Genomic DNA, 12,141 nt, shown 5'->3' on the forward strand with positions numbered 1-12,141 from the left:
AAGGAAGTTAATATTTTTTTTTTTAAATTTCCATTTCTGACCAAAAAAGTTTTAATTAAAAATATCCAAATATAAGTATTTTAATTTCTTTTCAAACACAAAGTCATTTTTTTTCCTAGGGAAGACTTGCAAATCTTCCCAATACCATTTTAAAAAGGAGGAAGAAATTTCAGTGACGCTCTATATCACTGATTAACTTTCTGAAGACACCAAAATTAAGCATCTTTGTAAATGAACTATTTTACACATGCCAAGTAAACATTTATTTATTTATTCATTATTTATAAATTAACATGCATTATGTCCATATTTTTCCTTTGAGATGGAATCAAATTGGTCATTCACTTGGTGACAATACACGTTTATTGTCTGGTTTCTTGCATGAAACTGGTTAGTCTGCTATGTTCAGGCAGTCAGTCATCTAGGTGAATAACCAAGTGCCTTTTTAAATGGGATAAAAGAAAAAAAAACAGATACTTTCTGGGGATGTGCATTTTTACTGGAATGTTGATCTCTCTTAGTAGAAAATAAAGAGTAAAATGGGTCAGGTGTGCTCTTGACATAGATTCACTATAACTTCATTAACTACATTTATGCCAACTGAAAACATACCCACATACAAATGAATTCAGATAGTAAGTACTTATTTCAAGTATTCTACATTCACCAAGTTCACTGGCATATTCCTGTTAATTTCAGTGTAAGTGAAGAATTCAATCCATCGGATTAAATTGTCCAAAATCTTACTGAGACAAAGCAGTGAAGTGAAGAGAATTTCACCTGCAGGAATTAAAAATACAGACTTAGCTTTTTTTTTCCTTCTTTGGCATACAATATTATAACATATTGAACTATTCAACTTGGGATAATGTAGACAACAACATCCAAAGTGTGGCACAGCTCAGACTTTAAATAATTATCTAGTAATGAAAGACAAATTTGGTTGTTCATGGTTAGATCTTTTTGCACTGCTTTCTGTGCCAGCCTTATGCCTTACGGGATTCCCTGTACAACAGAGAATAATTTCCTGACATTTACGTCTGAAATAGACAACATTATACAAAATTGGATTGACGGCAGAGTTGGCAAAAGTGAATAATACTACCCAGAAGAAAACCGATGGCAAAATATTGAAATCGTGTTTGTAGTTCTGGAGTAAAATTAAAAAAATAATTATTATAATTGGGCTCCACATGATGAAGAAAGAGATCATCAACAAAAAGAGGGCTCGGAATAGTTTGTAGTCTTGCTGGGAAACACGAATATGGCGATTTTCTGAGCAGGCTAAACCAGCATTTAAACTTCTTCTTGATGCTTTTGTAATCTGCAGTAAAAGAGAAGAAAGTAACTTTCATTGAGAACCCATTTTTACAAGTGCAAAAGTAAATCTTGGCACATGATGTTTCTGGTTTGACAAGTGACTATGAAAAAAGCACACAATTCAATTTTTACTTTTTGTAAATGGTTCCATTTCAAACAGTCTTCTTTTACCAGCAATTTTTTTCTCCTCATATGTGAACTCACCTCAATATTAGTCAAGCTTGTTGTTCTCATGACTGTCTACCGGACATAACATCATAAAGTCTTAATTACTTAAGAAATCCCATTAGCTTCAAATTATGACCTCATTTGTTTTATCGAAATTAACCCATTGATTTTTTTTCACAAGTGCAAACTGGAAGATAGTTAAGAATCCTGATGACGCACAAGGAGGAATGCAATCCAAATCTCTTATGGCCATGCTGATATTACAAGGCATGAATTTATTACAGTAACTAAATAATGACACCTTTTAAATGTGAATTGGAATTTATGTTTTTAAGTTCTATGCAAACTATTAGGTTTTCAGTCAGTAATAAGAACTTCTTTCTACTAACTACTCGAAATCTTACAGGTCCTTTTGGCACCATGAAAATCTGTGCCTTTTAAAAGTGCTGTCTGATGTAATAAACCAGACAATGGGTAGTTTGGGAATCTAGTATTCATGGCTGCAAATCATCTGTCATTAGGTAGAATATTCAATCCCAGTGGCTTGCAGAAAACTCTTAGTCTCATGTTCTACATCACTGTCTTCACTGAAGTTGACGTAGCACAGTTAAGTATATTGCACTCACATACCTGATGCAAAGAAAATAAAACTAAAATATTTAGCAAACTTGTATGCTAAGTAATTGAGATGCCATTTTCCTCCCTGCATGGGTAAAGAAGAGGTATTTTCCAAAGCCCCAATAAGGTGTCTAAACAGAAAAGTCAAAAGGTGTAAGCCTCTTCCTGCCATTGTAACATGTGACATTTCTCTTCAGCAGGAACTAAAGGAAGGATAACACTAATGCCACTAATACTTCATAGCTTCCTGGTTCAGGTATTGGTGTTATATATATAATGGTGTTTAAATGGTGTTATATATATTACCTAATTTGTCACTCTTTTTGTAGTTTTCTGAATTAATCACGGGATAGATGACCTAGAATATTCATTAGGAACCTAGACGCCTACCAAAGACTTGCATAGAATATAGGTGTATAAATCAAAATCTGCGATCCAAGAACGGGCTTCTCAGCAGCTGCTGAGCCTGAGAAGGGGATGTTCTCACTAGCTGCTTCCCTGATTTAAAACAGGCAGAGAATTCTGATTTTTGAGCACGTAAAACTATTCCAGCCTGACAATCTTCTGCTGTACCAATGGGAATCCAGAAACAAGGCTAACTCCAAGAGTTGTTCTCAGGCAGCATTTAACCTGTCTTAGGTAAGAATGAAGGTTTCACAAAAATACAAAGACTAATATTTACTTCTAATACAGAAGTAGGAAAGCCAAGCTCTGTGCCCTCCTCAGCCTCCACTGTTCAAAACAGCTACAGAATGTACTTATTAGATACCTCTGTGTCTGTCCCATACAAAACCCTTCCGTCTTTCCTGCTGGCACTGCATGGCCTAGAACTAAAAAGCCAACAATCACCCAGATTGTGGTAAATAAGACTCAACTCCATCTTAAGGAAGTGCTCAACTGAAATGGGGTGGCAGTGATACATTTTGGATCCCTTTTCAGTCTGCCTAGTATAAGGAACCTAGATACATATCATGGGCATCTGAACCACACTCTAAGAACCAGGAACTTGAATGTCAAATACATATACATATGTATATGGGAAGTTCTGGGAAGTGTTAGTGACAGTAACAGTGTCAGATTAAATTGCAAAGTATACATTTTTAGAGTATATTTGTTAACAAATTTGAGGCCTTATATCTGTTGCAAATCATCATCATCATCATAGACACTGTGTCTTTGATGCTTTGAACTGCACCCAGCCACATTGCGCATTGTGTTCAGTGTGCACTGGCATCGTAGAGCATTCTCAAAAAGTGAGAGTGAATCTGCTCTTGGGAGGGACTCAGGGATAGAGACATTCTCCAGATGAGTTCTGGTTGCTTCCTGGAGAGCTGTGCACAAGAGAAGAGTTAGTTATAACAGATGGGATCCTGCTATGGCCCTTGTTCCTTTTTCAGTTCAGAAGAAATGGTAACACATCTTAGCATCTGTGTTAGCAAGTTGGAAAAGTGAGCATGGCAGCATGGGGCTGGTTTGTAATCCAATACTCCAAAAAACTGTTTGGGCTTCTAGCTTCCTACATTCCATTTTCTCTTCTACATTTACTTCTTGTAATCTGGAGTCTTCAAGGAGACCTGTCCTGGTCTCTAAGCGCAGACTATGGTGTTCCTGGGTCTGCAGTCCTTTGCAGTATGTTCAAAGGGCTCAGACTCCTCCTTGAGTTACTGTACCCTCTGTGTCAACAGCAAATACAAGGTTGCAAAAGGCAGGTGCTTTATTTCATTAGAAGAGGTTTGCCTAAGGCATTTACCTCAAGGTTATAGTGATCTTACAGAGTGTACAGAAACCAAGAGCTGATGAAAAATCATCAGTGCATGAGTCCATGAGTTTGAGCCTGATGAACAGGCAAGTACATGTAGAACCCATATTCTAGGTCCTAGGTTCATAGCAACACCTACACGCAGCTCTGGTGTGTGTACCCACAGCCCCTTAGTGATCCGCATTTCAGTTAATTCCCTGCTCAACAGTCTATTTTGAGATTTCTTTCCCAAATCTATAAGTTTCCTTATATATAGTATGAGAATTACCTAATATAGGAATCAAGAATCTTTTGAGGGCAGATACAAAATTGAGGCAATGGGGTGCCTAGTTTGAAGGTTTTATGCTCTTCCTCAGTCTGTTTTTGGAAGAGGAAGGGGTACAAGGGTATGAAGTTAGATGTTTTTAAAGGAATTTAGGTAACTAATATCATGCTTGCTAAAATACAGAATAAAACTCTGTGATGCCTGGTGTCTTGGCCTGCATTTCAGCAGTTATACAACATCCACTCAGGAAGAAAGCGGAAGCAGAGTGTTTAATTTACAAATTTAGTTTGTGGAGGAATAAGTGTAATCTAACAACATCAGTTTACAAAAAATACATGCAGAAAATCAGTAGATCTAAAGAGGGATGGATTTTTTTCAAGTCCTGCCTCTGCTTTCTTACAAATTCCTTGTGCCTGAAAGAAAGCAAAATCTAGTTTTTAGTTATTTCAAATGCTTGACTCTTTCAGCATTTAGGAAATTGACAGTCATTTTAAATAAGACCAGCACATAAACAGAGAAGTGTATTAAATACTACACATAAATGTGCTTCTGGTGATGTGCTCTTCAAGCATGGTCTTAGCTGAGACGTGCAGGCTGCTATGTGGAGGTTGAAGTGCCTCATTTCAGACCACATACTTATGTACTGGGCAGATCATGTCTATTCCCATATTCATATTCAGTGACAGTGTGTCGATGCCTATTGAGTTACCATTTACTTCCCTTTGGTCTACAACAAAATTTAAAGGAAAAACATACCTGTAAGATTTTGGAATAGCTGATGATAATGACTAATCCAGGTATTAGAAAGCAAACAGTGGCAAAGGTCACGTCCCAAACTGTTTCTCCTTCAAGGCTGGGCCAAAGCAGGGTGCAAATCTGAATCTCCTGTTTACAGAGAATGAAGAAAATTAACATTGTACCACTATTTTTGTACCATTATTTTTACTACAAAGTTGTCCTTATCTCTCTGTGCCTATGGATAAAACCAATGCACATTAAACCAACTCTGTGAAAACTTTCAACTCAAACACAGCAGTTAATTAATGTATCACTTAATGGTTTTAAAAGCCCATACAATTACACATAGATGTGCTGTCCACAATCTAAATGCTGCCGTAAATATAATATGGAATGCTAATGGCAACTTTAAAACTGAAAAGTATAGACCTTAAACTTAATCATGTATTTGGATGTAAACATTTCAAAGTACGAGACACAAAATTCGGTGCCGGGCCATTTCGTTCAGAGGCTGCCGCGTGTGCTGGACAGCGCTCCCAGGATGCTGACCCCTCGGCAAGGGGGAAGTGCGCTGAACAGGGGATTTCCGAGTCGCAGTGGGGCACGCAAAAGCACCCGGCTCGTTTGCTACTTAACGGTACCGGAGGGGACGCAGGCGCTGCCCAGCCCTGCTCCGGCCGCTCCTCGACCGCAACCTCAGCACCTGTCCGGCTCCCCAGAAGTCAGCCGGCCCGGGTGCCAGGGGCGGACGATTCTCCCTCGCCGTCCGACCCTGCGCCGTCCTGCCCCACCTGCCTCCTGCCGCGGCTCCGCCGCGCTCCCACCGCGCCGACCCCTGCGGCCGCCGCGCGCCCTGCGCCTGAGGCGGCGGCCGGCCCGCGCGCCCTCCGCGGCACGCTCGGCCTCACCTCGCTGGCGGCGGCGGGCAGCCGCACCACGCTGAAGAAGTAGCAGACCGGGAGGGTGGCGACAGCGGCGAAGCCCCAGATGAAGAGGAGGACGGCGGCCAGCGCCTTACGGCGGCGGAAGGCGGCGTGGCGCAGCCGAGCGATGCTGACGACGCGCTCCAGGCTGACGGCCGAGAGGGAGAGGATGACCACGGTACCGCTGAGGGTCACCACGTAGAAGAGCATGTGGCAGACGACGTCGCCCAGCACCCAGGACTCTGTCCAGCGCACGACAGCGATGAAGGGGATGGCGGTGATGAAGAGCAGGTCGGCACAGAAGAGGTTGAGGACGAGGCAGTTGGCAGCACACAGCCGATGCCCTTGCCGCAGCAGCAGGCAGATACCCCAGACGTTTCCCACCAAGGCCAGCAGGAAGATGGAGACCAGGGCAGATGACTCGCCAACGCGCAAGGCTGTCACGTTGCGGCCCCTGAAGTCCGAGAAGAAGGGGAAGTAGGTCGTGTTCTCCTCTGATGCGTTCCCGGACCCCACTTGAGGGTAGCCAGTGGGCATGAGAAACCCACCGTGGGCAGCAGCGTCAGCCCTAGGGGAAGGGCTGCGCTCCTGACCACCACGGCGGCACTCGGGGTGCCCTCTCAGCATGGAGCAAGGGGCTGACTGCCATCCCACTCCCTCCTGCCTGTGCCACCAAGGACTGAGCCGTGCCAGCCAGGCGGTTTATGGCCTTCGCGCAGGAGTGGAACAAGGAAGTGGGAGAGTAAACACGGTACAGCTCACACAAAGGCGAGGCTGCTGTCTGTGGGGAGGCAGCGAGGTCCTGGGGGCGAGCAGGGTTGCCTGATGCCTCCCTAGGGACACTGTGGGTCAGCACACTGTCATCTCCATGCTGAGTGTCCCAGGCCTGGCCACAGCTGGCCCTGGTCTTCTCTGCTCCACAGGCAGGCCCCTGAGGCACCAGGGACCCAGGGATGCTGCCCAGACTGCTCCTCTCCACTAGGGCTGTGTGCATGGCTGAAAACAGAAGAATGGCTCTCACACTGCTCCAAGAGCTCTTTTGGGAAGCCCAGGATAACCAGTGCTGCTCTAAGGTAAAAAAAAACCAAAATAAAAGGAGGAATTTACTTGTTGCCCGGTGTCTGGACAGTGGTGTTTGAAAACAGCAGTCCTGTGCATTGCTTGTGCTAACTGTGGTCCAGTGTGGAGAGGAGGTATCACAGTCCTCTAGATGCTTGCCTGTGTTGAAAGCTATTGCTGAAGAAGCCTGGTAAAGTAAGGCATACCTAGAAAACACCATCTTCTGTCTGGAATTAATTTTTGAAAACTAATTACTTCCTGTAAATGAAAGTTGGCCTTTCTGCTTACGTTCTTCATTCCAAATGATTCAGAAATAGACTGTGGGGAGAGTGCATCAATCATCACAGATGAACAGATAATGTCTCATAAAAGACAGTAAAATGTTTTCATAAAGCCTGCAAATAGCAGTATAGTTGTAGATGGCTCTGAACAAATTTGTTTGACTCAGTGCTAGTGTAGGTGCTGAAGGGTACAGTTACAAGCTTGGCTGTATGGAGATACACCTTTTGGTTAGGTTAGAGTTATTCCAAACTGATGTGCTAATATGATGAGGTGGTTGGGAGGTGCTTCTGTGGTACCCTGGGTGTGACCCTGCCATTAACCGCTTACGCAATGGCATTAGTGGGGATTCCAGATTAGCGGGGATTCCAGAAACTTGGTCCTTCTGAGGGACGATCTCCTAATGAGATATGACAAGAGTGAGATCTTTGCTGGACTTCTTCCCATGTCTTTGTCAGTGCAGAATTTACACCAATTTTAATTACCATGTTTTCTCTTGAGCTGTAATTGTTTCTAACTACCTATGCTCTCTCATCAAACAGGGAATTTGCAGGACAACCTAAACAGGTGGATGAGGTGGTCCTACTGATTCCTGTTGATTTCTTTGACTGTGTGAAATATGGACAGATTTGCTATTACCTGGGTGGCTGCTATGAGCTATGAACTCAGATGAAGACAATAAGAAAACTTGAAAAGATGATTTTTTTTGTAAGGCATGAGTGAGGGGCAGCTGGAAATGGTAAATTTTACTAGGAATGAAATTTTAGCCTCTTTGGCATTACCATAAAAAGGAAATTAGAAACTGGTCATATCAATTCAGGGTAAACAAATTTGAAACAGAGTGGAGGAAGGAAAATAGGGAGAAAAATAGCCAAAGGAGCATTATTGAAGAAATGAAGGTATTTTCAGTCAGGGAGGAAAAGAATGCTGTAAAGGAGCAGAAGGTTTGAAAATGAGCTAATGTGTAGAGTAGCTGGATAGACCCTTGGTGGTCTTTAGAAAGGATCACCTTTAGGATTACTGCGTTGATCCTCAGGTATGAAAGAGAACCTTACTTACTTGACAGAAGCCTGTTGTTTGCTCAGGAGAACCAAAGCAAAATGCTACTTCTAGTATGCAGTTAGTGAGTGAGCTTCACACTGACCTGTGTACAAAATTGCATGCTTGTGAACAACAGCAGAGGTGTGAAGAAACATGCACACTTCCTTAGAGTTATGACAAATGAAACTCCTCACAGGAACAAAACAGTCTGATTACTCCTGGGTTTAATGGATCCATTATCTGAAAAAAATAGCTCTTTTTGTAGCAAGTACAAAAGCTGTATTTGCTGCTGTTGGGTGGCTAGAATCATAGCAACCATCACAACATGAAATCTGAGGAAGGGACAATCATAACCTCGATAGAGCTACTCTGGCATTACTCTGATTGGTAGTTGAGTGCTGTGTGTGGTCTGGGCTCCACATCTGCTTTTAACAAGGAAGCAATTAACAGTGCTTGGAAACCTGTTATGATTGCTTAACCTGTATTTTTCTTCAACCTATGTGCTCTTTTATGTTCAGAAATGATGAAATGTGGAGTCAACTCAGATTTCATTGTTCTAGGTTAAATGGAAGTTGTGGATGCCTCATGGAGCTGGTTAGTGAGCCTAGTGCAGAAAAAGCTTGTTTCCTTTTGTGTGGGTTTTTTGCATCCCGAATGAAAGCCTGAGGCTTTGCCTTCTCTATGGCAGATAAGGACTGAATTACCTGATACTATAAATCAAGCTCTGGTTTTCCAATTGTTCCCCTGACAACTGTGAGCTGTCATGACAGATGGTAATAGTTCAGGTTATTTATTTCTTGAGCGTAAGAAATATTCCCAGACAGAGGGAGTCTGGGAGATAGGGATTCTTATACCATTTGGACATGACCTAGTAAAAGATTTTGCCTTATTTATGCATCCTCTTGCATATAGATTGGTGTTTATGTCTTTGAGTCTATTTTCATGCACCTGTATCAATGAGTAAATAGCACTGACTTCTGTAACAGATATATTGCATGTTTGCTAAGTGATTTAAATTGATTGCATAGAAATGCTGACTCTGCACAAAAGAGGTTCCAAACTTGTAGGTGACTCTATATAATAAAGGTATATAATAAAGCATAAGTTGCAACCAAAGTTAGCTTTCTGGTTTTGTTTTGCTTTTACATACCATGCTGGGGCTGTTCTGCTTCTAGACAGTATTATTTCTGTCCTTAGAAGAGGTTATGCCATTGTAAATTTTGCTTCAACTACAAATCCATTTCAGTTTCTTTCAGTTTTTAGGCAGTTTTCTGTCTGTCCACTGGGTACTTTCATATCAGTGAGCTACAGCTGTCATATCAGTGAGCTACCAATGTCCAAGAGAATTTTAAACTTGTAGTGCAAATGTGAATGCATCTGTCTATCTTCATATATTAGCAAGCTCACTCCCTGCAGCGTCCACTGAAAATATCAGATGCTTCTATGAGTGTGTGTGATCATGTCAAGAACTAGTCACAGTTTCTTCCAGGTAGTCTCACATTCTTGTGGTCAATATCCATCAGAAGCTGGTGTGTTTCCAGGGATATGTGCCAGTGCCACTGTAGTTACAAGCAGTACCAGCAGCATTACTTAGCAGTGCCTCAGTCAATAGCAGAGCTGCTGGCAGTAATGTCAGTAGATGTGCTTTCTATTAAAAAGCGGATCAAGGTTTTTGTCGTCAAGACCACCAAAGTTTTTCCAACAGCAGCACTGAACAATTTCCTCATGACTTGCATTAAGAGAGAGATTTCTCTCTGAACAGAGGGCAAATGGAAGTACATAATCCGTGTAACACAGAATTCCCCGGAAGCTCGTCATCTCATGCTGCACATTAACCAAGCTTCACCAGGGTGACTCAGGTCCAGCTAAACTGTTCTAACTAAATGAGAACATTAATAATAAAACTGTAATACAGTTTGAGATACTGTATTATAGATCTAGCCCATGAATGTAGGGAGATTATCAGTGAACATAGGGCACCATAATGGTTCGCTTGGACATTGCAGGATCTGGTAAAACCCTTTCACCAAGGAACTTAGACTGTGAGCAAGGTTTTTGTGGAGAATTATAGTCTGATATTTAAGTGTTAACTTTCAGATGTGCATAAAGTTAATTACATTCCTGCTGATGAGCTTTGATGCAGAGCCACCAAAGCAAATACTATTGTGTGCCTCTGAAGGATTTACAAACAAAACTTGTAACGAACCTCTGTTGCTCATGAGATGTACTTGATAGTCCCTGAACACATTGGTCTGCCGGGCTGCACACAGTGCAAGGGTCACAGATGTCATTGTTTTCCTTCATGTTGAAGAACTCAGTGATTAGAGAATGCTCTTACATTTGAGGAGCATTGTGTTTACATTGTCTTGCTTGCTTTCCCTTAATGTCTTCTTTTAGAAGACTAACATTGGGAGCAGCAGGGGTTCTTCAGGTAAGAATCAGGATAAAAGCTTTTTAAAAGTCAGAGATTTCTGTAATAAGGTCCACATAGTGCCTGTCTGCTGCAAAGAAAATCTGTCCAGATTGGAAGGAAAGGCTTGTGCTTAGCTACCATTAAACCAAGCCTGGAAAAACAAAAAAAATCTTTCTTGCAGCACCAATGAAAGTACAGGTAACACCTTAAACTCTGCTGTAAACCCATCTGACTTCTTAAGTGTAATGTTAAATCATATTATTTCCCATACTGTTCATGTTTTTCATTATCAGTGTCTGTTTGGGATCTGGTTGCATTATAATGTAATATGAGATGATTAAAGATGTATGACTTGGAGCTTCTCATAAACTGTCCAGAAAGCATGGGTGCCTAAATTAGGCTGCACAGTTTTCTGTCTAGTTGAATGAGGTAATACTGACCAGATAACACTTGTTAAATTCATAAATGGGCTTTTGCTGATGCATTGTGTTCATTGAACAGTTTTTAGTTGATCAGGGGAATTAAACCTGGTTTCAGTCTGTCAAGAAGCCAGCTGGATATTGCAAGGTATGATAAGGATATTGCAAGATATGATAAGGTCGTGGACTTGTTTCTTACAGGATATTCTGAGGCACATTATCTTGCTCTCTTTTTTGGAAACTATTAATTCTGAATGGAATTGTTAGAGTTTTAATTGGTATGGAAGATAGCAGAATGAGTATATTTTTCTGTCTGCTGGTGGGGAGCCCTGTTCCAGGTCTGAAGGGGGACTATGTCTAAGGGGAGGTCTCACTTCCTAGGTATGTGTCCTGTTTGAAATCTGCTTTCTTGCAAGAAGAGATTCATTTGTCAGAGGCGAACAATGCCAGAATTCACATCTGGGAGTCCTCAACAGTGCCTCCTTTCTGCACACCTAGCCGTCCTTGAGGAACCATGTTTCTCACTGGCAGGCTTGGATAGCTCCCACACAATCTGCTGGCTTCCTGAATCCTGTTCCAGTGCACCATATGGAGGGGAACCCAAACTCCCCAAGTGCCAAAGAACCAGACACTACAGCATTGTTCATTAAAACAATGTGGGAACAAGGTGCTTTCCAACACTATGGAATTAAGTGACATCAAGTTGTGCTGGTGGTGTTTATCTTGTTTTCCAAAGGGGTTGTGATGCACCAGCGTGAATATTGTTTCCAAAGGGCTCTGTCTGCTCAGTCCCCAAGTTTATGTAGACATAGGAATGTCAGTAATTTTCCAGTTGAGGAACAAGGTGAAATTAAGTTTTGTGTTGACTTACGCTGTGGTAGCTATGAATTTTGCATGGAGTGAAATAACATAAAGAGTCAGTGCAGAATAACCATTGCTACTGTAGTGGGATTTCCTTTGTATTTAAATCTTATGCTTACAGGTCTGTACATGTCGGTAAAAACAGAGCTTCAAGGGACTGTGAGAAATCATCTGGCTGATGTCCCTAACCCAAGGCAGACTTACCTGTCAGGAATAGTTTAGATAGCTACATAAGTGTCCCTGTAAATCTGCAGCAGTGGAGATTTTGCAGCCTCCAT

General features: G+C 41.9%; 1 protein-coding gene across 1 annotated transcript; it reads right to left on the bottom strand.

Annotated features, from left to right (window-relative positions):
• Window positions 1-329: 329 nt before the first annotated feature.
• On the bottom strand, window positions 330-6,477 carry FFAR4 (free fatty acid receptor 4). The gene is made up of 3 exons (XM_062001544.1): window positions 5,777-6,477; window positions 4,887-5,015; window positions 330-1,324 (listed from the first exon to the last, which is right to left on the bottom strand). The coding sequence occupies exons 1-3, from the start codon at window positions 6,416-6,418 to the stop codon at window positions 917-919; spliced, it is 1,179 nt and encodes a 392-aa protein (XP_061857528.1). The 5' UTR covers window positions 6,419-6,477; the 3' UTR covers window positions 330-916.
• Window positions 6,478-12,141: the final 5,664 nt, after the last annotated feature.

Source organism: Colius striatus, chromosome 8 (assembly GCF_028858725.1).
Source record: "Colius striatus isolate bColStr4 chromosome 8, bColStr4.1.hap1, whole genome shotgun sequence".
Lineage (NCBI taxonomy): Eukaryota > Metazoa > Chordata > Aves > Coliiformes > Coliidae > Colius > Colius striatus.